Source organism: Propithecus coquereli, unplaced genomic scaffold, assembly GCF_000956105.1.
Source record: "Propithecus coquereli isolate 6110/MARCELLA unplaced genomic scaffold, Pcoq_1.0 Scaffold349, whole genome shotgun sequence".
In the NCBI taxonomy this organism is placed as follows: domain Eukaryota; kingdom Metazoa; phylum Chordata; class Mammalia; order Primates; family Indriidae; genus Propithecus; species Propithecus coquereli.
In genome coordinates this window covers 1,105,636-1,118,960 of record NW_012149163.1, presented here as the reverse complement: position 1 = coordinate 1,118,960, position 13,325 = coordinate 1,105,636, and the positions used below count along the sequence as shown (strand labels likewise).

General features: G+C 48.1%; 1 protein-coding gene across 2 annotated transcripts in view; it reads right to left on the bottom strand.

The window, feature by feature from the left end:
• RAB11FIP1 (RAB11 family interacting protein 1 (class I)) overlaps window positions 1–12,321 on the bottom strand; it is a 32,368-nt gene extending 20,047 nt beyond the window's left edge. For both annotated transcript variants that reach the window (XM_012651121.1, XM_012651122.1), the window contains exon 1: window positions 11,902–12,321. In XM_012651121.1, the coding sequence (XP_012506575.1) occupies window positions 11,902–12,278 (377 nt within the window). In that variant the 5' untranslated portion in view covers window positions 12,279–12,321. The remainder of the gene's footprint in view (window positions 1–11,901) is intronic.
• Window positions 12,322–13,325: the final 1,004 nt, after the last annotated feature.

The following is a 13,325-nucleotide window of genomic DNA, read 5'->3' as shown; positions in this document are numbered from 1 at the left end:
ACTTGCCGTCAATCACAAATCATAAGACTGGACTGAAAGTCCAGTACACAAAGTCATCAAGAAGAATTTAAAATGGATTAGTAAAACATAGCCACGATCTGGCAAAATTATGTGAGCTAGAGTTCAGGAGAAACCTGTTACGGTTTTTAAAACCCAAATCCACAGGCGGGGGAGAGGGGACTGATGGGGGTTGGAAGATGCAAGGCCTCTACACACAATTCCCCATCCCCAGGCTGGTATCTTTCCAACACATTTCCCAGGACCCGCCTGGAATAGTTTGCATATTTGTCACTTAGATGTTGAGAGGATTATTTGTATTTTTCTCTTCTGACGGTCATGTGGTAAATGGTAGCCTTGGTGACGAAGGGTGTTTGGGTTTTGTAAATACCAACTGGAGGCACCTGGAAAGGAGAAGTTGCTGAAGGCTGAATGCAGAGGCTCAGATGACCACAGCGCAGGCGGAGAACCCCACCTCCCGCCAGGGCAGAGGGTCAGCCCAGGGCTTCCCCCCAGCTCTTCCACATAGCTGCTTCTGTCGGCCCTCCCCCTCCCCAGAGATGCAAAAACATCACAGACCTTCAAAGAAAACCACCTGACAATGCCGGGGCCAGCCCTCCCTTCCCAAGAGTATCAGTGAAGTTTTTGTTCATACTTCCTGATGTTTTATGAGCAAAGCTACGACCACCTGGAGAACATTTCCTGGGGACCGATTATTACTATTATTACTACACTCAGATCCAATCCCGAGCATGAAAGTGGGATTTGTTCTGGAAACTTCCAGCACCATTAGGAGGTGCAAACAGAAACTTCCCCCACTGTTCTTGCTGTTTATTTCACAAGCAAACCTAAAACCAACCCCAAGTAGCCAAGAACAGCCACAGGGCTATTTAAGGACGTGAAAAGCAGACTGAATATCTCAGGCAGGTAAGCAGCCAGCAAATGTTCCGAATTTTAAAAAATCTGCGCTAGATTATTAAACGTGCAAAGGAAAACAGGAATTGTTTCTTCTACTACCAATATTATCCTTAGAATCAAAACAGTTTAATGGATATTTGACCCAAGCATAATTTGATAAGATGCATGAAAGAAACAGTCCATGCATGTCTTGCCCTAAGAAATCCCAAACCAGGACAAAGGCCAGGCACAGTGGCTCATGCCTATAATCCTAGCACTCTGGGAGGCCAAGGCGGGATGATTGCTTGAGGTCAGGAGTTCAGACCAGCCCGAGCAAGAGCCAGACCCTGTCTCTACTAAAAATCGAAAAATTAGCTGGGTGTGGTGGCACATGCCTGTAGTCCCAGGTACTCTGGAGGCTGAGGCAGGAGGATCACTTGAGCCCATGAGTTTGAGGTTGCTGTGAGCTAGGCTGACGTCACGGCACTCTAGCCTATGCAACAGAGTAAGATTCTGTCTCAAAAAAGTAAAAAAATAAAATAAAAGAAAATACCAGGACACAACTGTAGGATTTAACATTTAAGATCGATTCAGTTTCTATGTGTTTCTGTCCATTTGTTTTTCAAGTTCATTTAATCCCTGCACCTCCCAGAAGCAGTTCATAAATAATAAAGCCCCAGCCCGCAGCCCCACCTGCGATGGCGGTGTGGGTGTGCTCCAGCATTACCTTTCACAAGGTCCAGAACGCTGCTATGATCTCAGAAATCAGGGCTGGGCCCTCTTTGCTAGTCCAAAGGGCAGAGTACAGAAAGAAAGCCATAATCTCAGTGTAGCAAGTTTATTTTAAACCTGTATTCTGAAAAGAATCCTGCAACCTATCAAAAAAAAAAAAAAAAAAGTGATCCTTTCTATAAGTAAATAATTATTTTTGCTTATGATTAAAACTTGGTCCTGTAAGAATTAAAGGAATCTCTGAAAATGTAGAAAGTGACAGAAAACTTCTATAAACTATATCTATCTATCTATCTATCTATATTTTTTTTTTTTTTTTAAGAGAGAGGGTCTCGCTCTGTCACCCAGGGTGGAGTGCAGTGGCCTGATCAAACCTCACTATAGCCTTGAATTCCTGGGCTCAAGTGAATCCTCCTGCCTCAGCCTCCCGAGTAGCTGGGACTACAGGTATGGCCACCACACCGAGCTATTTTTTTTTTTTTCATTGTAGAAAAAGGGTCTCAAATTCCTGGCCTCAACTCCCACCTCAGCCTCCCAAAGTGTTGGAATTACAGGCGTGAGCCACCGCACCCGGCCTAAACTGTGTTTTTAAGTAATAACAAGCATAAGGTAAAAATTCAAATCATACAAAATAGTACAGAATGAAATGCTCAGTCTTCCTCCCACCCCTGACCCCATGGTCCCCTGTCCTCTTCGCAGAGATAACCACTGTTATCTGTTGTGTGCACCCTCCCAAGTGATGGTCTGGGCAGATACAAGCAAAAATGCATATTGTCATACAGGCAACCCCACTGGTTTTGTTTCTTTGGACTTTTTTTTTTTGGTCAAACACAAGATAAGGCAACAGCTAAGAATATACAAAAAGTCATTTAAGTCTTTTACACTTTCTAAAAGGTGTCTTATGAAGAGAAATAAGGGAATATGGAAGAATGGGCTAGGTACAGGTGAGAAAGACACACGAGTCTGCGCCCACGTGACGGAGCAGGGGCAGGGCGCTGGCTCTGCCTGCCCGGCTGGGGACCAGTGTCTGGATCCGCACTGCGAAACATGCCGGGCTTTTCACAGTCTTTTGGGAGCAGCTAAAACCACCCAACCGTGCCCCGTTCTCAGGGCTGGCTTGCCTCAGAGCGGACAGTTGGCTTCTCAAACACAAGGCAAGCTGATCCCAGGGGCCAGCGGCTGGAATGCGGCAGGGTCAGGTGGCGGTGGCTCCTGCTGTTGGGCAATAAAGGCCTCCCGGTGCATCCCTGCAGACGCTCGGACTGCACTGGCAAAGCACCGACTGGCATGTCTCAAAAATAATCTTTCTGTAGCTGAAACAAACATGTTTTTCCTTTAAAACACCCCGGAGGGCAGACATGTGCAGAGAAACGATGGCTTCAAAGATTCAGTTTCAACATTTTCACAATGCCAGACACTGGAGTTACGGAGGTAAAGAGGCCCTGAGCCGCTCAGACTCCTGCGGGACCGAGAGCAGGCTCACCAAACATCACCACCGGTCTGTGACATTGGGACAGCTGCTGCCCACTTTTTAACTTTGAGGCATGAGAATGACACATGCTCCTGCTGAAATATACGATTTCATCACAAATAAGGACTTGCACACAAATAAGGTTCTCAGCTAATTTAAGCCCAAAGGGGCTGTAAGAACCAGCTACCCCGGAACTGCTCAGCAAACGAATAAAAGCCGCATCCCCGTGTCAGACACAGGCAAAGGAGGACCAGCCGCCCGTGTTACTCCACATTTCAGATGCGCCAGTGTTAACTTCCACGGATAGCTGTCTCTGCGCGAGGTCTGGACCCCAGGGTCAGTGTGAACTGTCTACTTCCCTTACCACGCAACTCTCAACCCTGACTTGGAGCGTGAGTCACGTCCACATGAACCACGCATCATGACACAGGGGATGATGGCCTCAGGTGAGGAAAGAAGCAGGAAGAACAGAAGCACCCCTGACCTAGCGTTGGATGGAAGACGCACTCAGTTCTTCCTAGATGAAGAAATTTTAAAAGCAGTTCACGAATTCCCCGGGGAGTAAAAAGGCGGCTGAAAGTTATGTGGTTTAGCAGTTTGGAACACCTAAAAAGGTTCTGCAAGGGAGTGATTCCGTATGGGGGAAATATCCAGTGCCTTCTCCTGGTGGCCTAGAAGCAACGCCTAGCCAACAGAGACAGGGATGTTTACGACCCATAAAACATTTGGGATGTGTACCTTACAGAAGCTATGCAGCGTAACAAGTTTTGTTATGGAACAAGGTAGCTGGTCATTGTCACCTAACTCTGAATACAGAATCACCCACCTTGCCTCTCTAGACCTTCCCCTCTGCCCACCCTCAGCTACTTGGAAGAGCTCCTGGTAAATCATGAGAACAGCCAATGGTTCGGGGCTCATTGTTTTCACCCTAATCCCTGAAACAGCCAGCAGCAGCACTGCAAGGCTAGTCGTAGCCAGCAAACTCGATCCTAAGAACTGGTGAAGAGGAGAGACAGAGAAGACAGGTTAAAAATGCTTCTCGCCCTTTCTAGATTATAATTGCCTCTACAGAAATTCTCTTAGAAAGTAATCAAAGCATGTTACAGAAAAAAATTTAAATATCTATTTTTAAAAATTGACTCAATCTCATGCTAATCTATTACCTCTTTACAAATTTTCTTGAAGTCTTTTTCCTGTACATTTTAACAATTAGTAGCTGAGAGACCTTAGGCAAGATGTTCAACCTCTCTGTGGGTCAGGTTCCTCCTCTGAAACAGGGTTAAGAGCACCCACCTCATAAGGATGTTGTGAAGATTAAATGGTTTAATATAGGTAAAGTGCTTAGACCAGTCCCTGGCTATAAATCTTAACTGTAATTACTGCTTGGTTGTAACGAGCGTGCACACACAATTTTATTTGTAGCGCATTATACATTATCGCCTTGCAATCTTCATAGCCATCATTTTTAATGGCTATCTGATATTCTCTTAAGTAGGTATATAGCACATTTATCTGCTCATTCAGATGGTTCTCAAAAGGTAATCTAAGATATTAACAGTTATTACTGACTGTATTACTAAGTACACCCAAACTTATCCACCACATATAAATAACAATGATCTGCATTTAAAGAGAGTAGGAAAAGACTTCCAAAATTGGTTTGTATTACACAATTTCCGAAATTAAAAAATACATAAGAATTTTTAAAACACCATGATTAGTGTATATTTTCTGTAACTTGTTGAGAAATGTAAGGATCCTCATAGAACTCTTCTGGGTCTCTACCCAGATGGGACAGACACGAAAGAGAGGGCTCCCAAACTCTCAGAGATGTGCCAACGTGGCACAACTTACTTAAGTACATGAATCGAGACACGCTTTCTAAGTGGAAAGCAATACTAAATTCCTTGTAGGTGAAGACTAAAGGAAATCCTGAGCATCAGTATTTTAAGATTCTCTAAAAATTAGAAAAATTAATGCATTTTTAAACATGGAAGTGTACCACTCCCACCGGTGGCTTACCAGTTCTTTACAAAGCTCGATCGTATCTCAAAAAGCCACGTGTGTTAATATTCTAGCATCAGATCCCGTATCTGTCTCACCTCTTGGCCAAATGTAAAATGCCACTGATGCATTTTATTTGGTCTGTCAAAGAACAGTGTCTCGTGGCAACCATGGGGTCCTCACACAAGGAGACTTTAAGGATGGAAAAAGAAAATACGATAAACACTAGGGTTCAACATCCCTTGGCCAGGACAAAAGAAAACAAACCAACTTCAGCACGACTGACATCAAAGAACATTCAGTCCCCTCCCCACCCCATAAACAGCCTCGCACTCCTTTCCATGAGAACTCCTGGCAAGGGAGCAAAGCTTCTGTGATTTATTTCCTAAGCAAGGTAAGTCCAGAGAAGGGAGGGGAAACACACACACCCAAAGCATTTTTAAATCCTGCTTTAATAACAAATGATTAGTAAAAACGAAGAGTTCCATTCTGGTGAACTGTATGTCACGATTGGCTGAGTGGGACAGGGAAACCCCGCAGGACTGGAGCCGGGGGAGGGGACAGCCCTGGAGGAACATCCCAGGCCCAGCCTGCGGCTGTCACACTTTGGACAGGACACCCCGTCTTCGGGGTAACAAGAGGCCTCTTTAGACCAGGCTTTCTGGAAGCCTTAGTTGTCCTACCTAGAGGTTAGCCATGTCCCTTTTAGTAAAAGAGTATTTAAAAAGTGAAGCGTGTGTCAGTCACACCTCTAGGATATTTTTCTGGAATTCCTTGGAAATGCCCTCCCACGACTCCATTCAGGAAGAGACACTTAATCGCTGCTGCCTTTTTTCTCTCCACAGGCACATTCCTAAGTGTGTCCCCCAGGAACACCCTGCAGACTGGAGCCCTTGATTTTTCTCTAAAAAGATTATCAACAGACTTCTCCCTGCAGGAAAGGAATTTCTCGTCTCATTAGCGCTAAAACTGGCTCCTTGGCCAAAGGCTTCGTTAGCTACCAAGCTGCTGCGGTAACCCGCTTCTTCCAAAGGGCACTGACTACGATTCCCAGTTGGGAAACTGAAAGAAGCAGAGCTTTGACCTCATGCTTTGGACATCCCGGGTCTCTAATCTACTGGGCTAAACATAACGTTAAATGGTTCTCCACATTCACTCAGGCAGACCACCGCCTGCCCTGTGCCTGCAGGAGCCGCAACCACTCACTCCCTGGCAGAGACGGGCTCACTCAGCAAAGACCAAGACGGACGGACGTGGTCCCTGTCCCAGGGGAGAGCAGGCAAAAGTCAGGCTTGGTCTCCTCCTGAGCCAGCCGGAGCGTGAGATCTGACCTGGGACACCTTAAGGTGAGCAGAACCCGCTTGGCCAATGCAAGGGTCTGGGTGTTAATTTTGTTGGAATTCAAAGACCCTGAGGTTTCGAGATCTGCCCCAGGAAATGCTCCGAGATGAAGATAAGGTCTGAAATGACCTCCTATCACTCCACTTAGGACTAGGGCTTCTTACCCTTCTGGAGCTAAGCCAGACCTAGCTGTCTCTCCAAAAGCATAGGGTAAGAAGCATGATTTTCCAGGCAATGCAAGCCACAGTGTTCTAATGGATATCTAAGATTATTGTTAAGGAGGAGGAAGAGTGATGTCAGCAAATATATGTGGGAGCTGATGGCATTTTAATAAGTAAGTGTATTGCCTGTAATGTAATTATAACATTTTTTAGGTAATAACTACAATTAAAATGACATATCAGATACTATTTATAAAAACCTTCCTCTGATGGTAGTTACAGAAATACAATAGGAGCCTTTGTAATCAAAGGGCAGTTTAAGCAAAATGAAAAAGGACAAGATTCTTTTCTACGCTTAACTTCCCTAATGTGAAAAACATTTACATGGTTCACTTACTTGAGAGTTTTATTTTTCCTTTATGGGTTTAGCTTTCCTAATGTTGTACACTATGTTTTCCTTTCCTTGGTCCCATAGCCCTGGAAGCAGTGACTCCATCGGCTGTGTGAGAGCACACCAGTGAGTCTACATCAGCCACACAGTCACGGCACAAAGCCTTGGCCTGTGTTAACACAGTAAATACTTGAAGACACACACATACACACCCTGGTTTCAATGGTATTTCCTGGTAACTCACTCCGACAGAAGAGTCCACTCATAGGTGTCACTGCCCAAAGCCGTCTTTGTAATGGTGACCTCGCCCTAGTATCACTGTGACTGCTGGGGAAAGAAAGCAACTGCCACTTCCTGGTTCACTTTCAACACTCCTTATTTTATTGGTTCATTTTTATCACTGCCTCTCCCTCGCCCCCTACCACGTCCAACCCATCACGTGTCGGGTTGATTGAACCTGCAAGAGATTTCTGAAATGCAGCCACCTCTGCCCATCTCCGCAGCCCTCACCCTAGCCCAAGCCACACCAACCATGGCCTAGATCACTGCGACAGCCTCGCATGCTGTCTGTGTGATTCCAGGCTAGGCCAGGTTCAAATCTATTCTCCACCCAACGGCCGCAGCAATCACACTGACAAAGTGGCTCACATCAACCCTCTGCTTTCAATGCTCTGTAGCTTGCATCCCTCTTAAGTAAAGCCCTGCCTTCTTCAGCCACATCATGCACAACCCTCCAGCTCCCAGGTGTTCCTGCCTCAGGGCCTTTGCACAGGCTGCTCCTCCCCCATCAGGCCCCCTTCCTCCACTCTTGCCTAGAAAAACCCCTCTTTATTCTTCAGCTCTCTGCGTCAGAGAAGCTATCTGCAATCTCCTTCTTTGAATCATATCCTTCCTGCTCTTTTCTTTCTTGATACCCTGTTCTCTTCTTCCGCAGTATTTATCACAATAATGATTATTTATTTATGTGTTCATTTTTTAACGTCTACTCCCCTACAGGGCTCTGAGCTTCCTGAAAGCAGGGATCATGCCTGTTTTGTTCACCATGGTTCATACTGTATACAGCGCCTGGCACATAGTAGGTATTTACAAATATTTACTAAAAGAATGGATGAACTTCAGAAATGAGAAGGAAAAAGGCGGTTAGAACTTTCTCCACGCTAACTGAATGTCTTACAAATGAAATCGTAAATACCACCATCAAAAAAACATGAAGGAACATCTTCCACTTCACGTGAAGGACTCTGAATTGCTCTCATTTTTAGTCATTTCACTCCAGTTGCTGCTACAAACAGGTTAGGGCTGTTTATCCCAGAACCCACAGAGAATTCAGTCTTCAGCACTGACCTTCAGTTTCCTACCTGCAGTGGGAGGGGACTGTGGCTGCCAGAGCGGTAGGAGGGTTTCCAGTAAGGCCCAATATCATTGGTAAGGGAAATTCCAAGAAAGGAAAAACTTAAACCAGTAACAACGTTGCTCAAATTTTCCAACCTGTTACGAAAAACCTAAATGTGCTTCGGAAGCCCCAGGGTATAAATCCAAACACTAACTGATTATAATTTGTGATTTGTAGCTCACTATAGTCATCTATTTCTCTGCATCCAACTATCTACCCCTTATTTCTAAGAACCCCAATTTCAGTTGGCAACCTATCTCCCCATCTTCCTGCACTTTCAGTTCTTCAAAATATCTAACCCTTTATAATATCCAAATCCTTTCATATGTAACTGAATTCCCTCTTGAGTCTTTAATAGATGTAAGAACACAACCCTCCGTCACTCACATGCTCTCTTCATATCAGGAAGACTATTACAATATTAAGTTTCACGGTATTTAGTTACACAATGGCCTTCCAGTCACCAAGCTGAATAAATATTTGTTTTAATCTGTACTTAGATATTTCCTCCAAATTTTGGTGCTTTTCATATCCCAAACTACATGAGACTAGAAAGATGAGCAGAGAATCCTACCTGCTGGTCACCTGATTCTACCTCTGAGGTTCATGTTTGTTTTGTGGTCATGGTACTTAATTGATTCCCATTTAACCAAGACCCACTGAGACCCCAGGTCCTTAACAGATGTGTAAGTACAAAATCAATTCATTTCAATTTTTCCTAACCAAAGGGCTACACATTCTGCCCTATTAAACGTATCCTATCTATATGTCAGCTTCTGTTTGGTGTTTTAAAAGTGTGTGTCATCACGGTAAATTTGAGGTCAGCAAATTCTGAGTCAAGATAAAAAGCACATTCGCTTGACTCCAAATAAATATGAGAGATGGGCTTATCAAGAAATCAAATGGAAACGTTAGCACGGTTAGCTCTTAACGCCTTGAGTTTCAGCTTCTGGACCCATGACAAAAGTCATACTCTGTTGCACCAACTCTTCTTTGCTAGAACACAGAGAGACATAGGTAGACACACACAGAGTATCTATAGACCAAGATTTTAGCTTTTGTTTCTAGTTGTTAGTGCCTACGCTGTAGTCAAACCATTAATAACTAGTTCAAATAACTTTCCTAGCCCAACCAGTTTACATCTGCCTCTCAGTGCATATCTTATTCTCCAAATCTCGGCAATCTCGGGCACCCAGGTGATAACACCCAGGCATCAGACAGGCTTCGTTTAACTGGGTTCCCCCAGCAACCTGGAAAGTCCCAGAAAGTGGTAAATGGAAAGCTTGCAATTCTACCTACCGGTAGAAGAGCAAAGAAGCCTTCCTTTGCAGTTATAAAAAGCCATCAACTAAGCACCATTTTCCTGCAAGGCGATACTGTGACTAAGTGGTGATCAGTTCAGATACTAGAGACAGGGGAAACTGTTTAGGATCACACTGGGGAAAATGAGGAAAACAAAGATGCAGAGATCAAATGCTTCCTGAAAAAGACAGCTTAGGGAGGTTTTCCTCTCTCACAAAGTAGTTACAGAACCTTTGGAATCTATACACTGGCTCTATTAATTCAGGAACCCAGAAACATCTTACAAACATCAATTAAGTCTGGCAACGTACTCTATTTACAAATAGGGAAACTTGGGTGTTTAGAGACAGAGCAGCCCAGTGGTGAGTCAGGACCACAGAGGACCCAGACCCAGGACTCTGGAATCTCCATTTTTGGCAGGGAGATGCAATCTGTCTTTCAAAGGGATAAAATGTCCACATAAAAACAGATGGCAGAGACAGAAGTGAAAATACACACATATTGGGATGGGGCAAGACAAAGGACAGCCAACAGCACCCATTTGAAGCTGGAAAGGAAGCTGGCCCAAGGCCCCAAATATCATTTAATCAGATGGAAAATTAGCATCGCTTTAGCCCCTCCTTAGCGAAGACACTGCTCACCTTATGGCTTATAAATTGGTGCCATGAGATACCTCATCCATCCTCACATCAAGGCTCTCTATTTTTATCTGATTTCGGTTCAGAAATGCCTATTCATCTTTGGCCAGATAAGGTAATCAGATATTCCATTTGCAAGCATGCATGCTGAAGCGACCCACCCTACAGTAAAGGGAGTAACTACAAACCTGCTGGATTTTCCTGTCTCCCTCACAAGGGAAAGTTAAAATATTTAAACTATGTATATCTAAAATACACAAAGTGGGCCAGGCACGTTGGCTCACACGTGCTTTGTAATCCCAGTGCTTTGGGAGGCTGAGGCAGAAGGATCCCTTCAGGCCAGGAGTTTGAGAGCAGCCTGGGCAACATAGTGAGACCCTGTCTCTACAAAAACATTCAAAATTTAGCCAGGTGTGGTGATGGACACCTGTCGTCCCAGCGATTTGGGAGGATCGCTTGAGCCCAGGAGTTCAAGGTTACAGCTGGCTATGATCATGCCACTGCACTCCAGCCTGGGTGACAGAGTGAGACCCTGTCTCTAAAAAAATAAAAAATAAAATAAAATACACAAACTAAATCAATCAGTGTGATTCCTACACTGTAAGGTTTAAGTAATAACATGGCTGGCCTGCATATTTAAGGTCTAGCAAAGTAACCAATTAAATTAATCAGGGCTGGCTTTTGGTATATTTGATAAACATAATCAAATGTTCCAGTGGGTCAAGCACTGCCCTTTCCAAACATCTGTGAAAGGGAACAAATAAATCGGTAATATCTCGGAGTGAACTAGTTTTTGCCCAACTTTTTCTGCATAAGAGAGATACCCTGACACAGAGCCCTAGAATGCATAGCTACAGGTGAGCGGCCATCCACCAGGATTAGGATCGGAGAAGAGCTTGACAAACTCCAGAGATACAACGCCCAGCTTTGCTCAGCCGAGGGCCTGGCTCGCTCCATCTCTGGGAAATCCTTACTAACATAGGGCCCGGGGCAAACACCACGCTGTTGTTCTAGCATTGTTTCTGGAGGAGCAAATTCTCTTCACCAACCCCCAGGCAGGTAAGAGGTGGGGGAGGGGGCTGGCAATCTCAGGGCACCTGGCGTTCCCCTCACTGTAATGGCCCCGCTCCCTGGGTTAGCCTTTAGGGCGGGGTGTCAGTGGGTTTCAAGCCTCCAGTTAATCCTCCCTGCGTCCTGGCCCAATCATTCTGAAAGTGTCCTGTTCAGCCAAATACCCGGGAGGCTTCCGCCTAAGCTGTGGCAGGTATCAGACACACTCTATCCACCCTGATAGGAGGAGTCCGCCTGCCCACATATAGTTTCAACTCATCAAAAATTCATTTGGCGCTTACTGCGTGCCAGGCGCTGAGCGGCGTCCTGCAGATTCAAAAGCGCCCAGGTGCCGCCCCTGCTGCCAAAGGGCCCGCCGCGGCGGGACAGGGAAGGAAGCGGAAGCCGGGGGGTGGGGTGGGGACACACCACCACTCGCCGGGGCTCCCCCAAAGGCCTCTCACCCCAGGGCCGAGGCCGCCCTGCCCCTTCCCCGCGCGGTCCCCTCCCCCGGCCGCACTCACTGCGTCCTCCTGCGGCCCTGGTCGCGGTGCAGCTCCCGCAGGTCCACCTCGGCGCGGCCCAGGAACTTGTCGAGGCCGAGCAGCGCGCGGTGCAGCACGGTGAGCTGCAGGGTGGCGGCGCCGGCCGGCACGGGCCCGGAGGACAGCAGCGGCGGCAGCTCGAAGGTGGCCTCCTCCCGCCACACCGGCGCGCCCAGGCTGCGCTCCGACACGGAGGTGGCGTACTTCTCCTTGCCCACCTGGATCACCGCGTACGCGTCGCTCGTGCCCCCGGGGCCCTTGGCCCGCAGGCCCCGCGCCTGCAGCACCGTCACCTGCACGTGGGTTGGGGACCACACGGCCCCCGGGCCCCGGCCAGCCGAGGCCGTTAGAGACATAGTGGCGAGCCGCGAACGCGAGCAGAGGATCGCCGCACCCCGCGGCCTCTGCGGCCGGCCCCGCCGTCCGGGCCCTTTAAGGCTTCCGGCCACGCCCCCTCCAGGGCACGCCCCGCCCCACCTGTAGCTCCCGACGTGCCCCCGCCGCGCGGCGGCGCAGGGCACCGGGCGCCGAGGGCGGGGCCGCGCGGCGAGGGTCACGTGGACGGGGCGGGGGGCGTCGGGGACTGTGCTCCGCGCAGGGGCAGGCGAGGGACTGAGTCTGCAGTCGCCGGAAGTCACGGGCGGGCGCGGAGCTGCCCAGGCCCCGACCTGGAGTCAGACCTCTTTGCCGGTGTCGCGGCACCGGTGAGCGGGTGGCCCTGCGCGGGCTGCTTCACCCGCGTCGGTCTCGTCACCTGTAGAGTGAGGTGACAGCGCTTAGAATTGCCGTAACAAATGACAATGAGAGTGCGTCCCAGTGCTTGGCAGGCTCCTGGCACAGGTGACTCTCAGTGAACGGCAACCGTGAGGGTGGTCCTGAAGGCGCCCGCAGTCCGCCCCCCACCGCGGCCGGGGGCGCTGTCGGGCGAAGGTGGGGGCGGGGAGCGGGGCTCTGTGAGCGACGGGAAAGGGGAAGGCGCCGTGGCGGGGCGCGCTGCTTTGCCCTGCCCTCGCCAAATAAGGCGAGACTGGGGTAGGAAAAGGGGAGAAAGGGGAACTGGAGACGGATTACCGAAACAAACGTCAGGACCGCTGGCGCCCCCGCCCCCTCCCTCCCCGCTTCCCCCTGTCTGGCCCTTCGTGCTCGCCCTGGGCTCCCGCTCAGTCCCCTCCTGTCCCAAGTGTCCGTTAGGCTAGCCGCCCCCCTGCGTGTGTCAGGTCCTGCCTCATAGGCTCGACCGCTCGATCGCCGGCGTCAGATTGGAAAGGTCAGTTTGAAGGTTTCAAAGTTTTACAGTGAAGGGCAGGCCCAGCACAGAGAAGGGACCTGTTCAGGGTGCCACCGCGGCACTGGGACTCAGATACCAGCAGCGCCCTGACTCCCAGCCTGCCCTTTGCTGCACC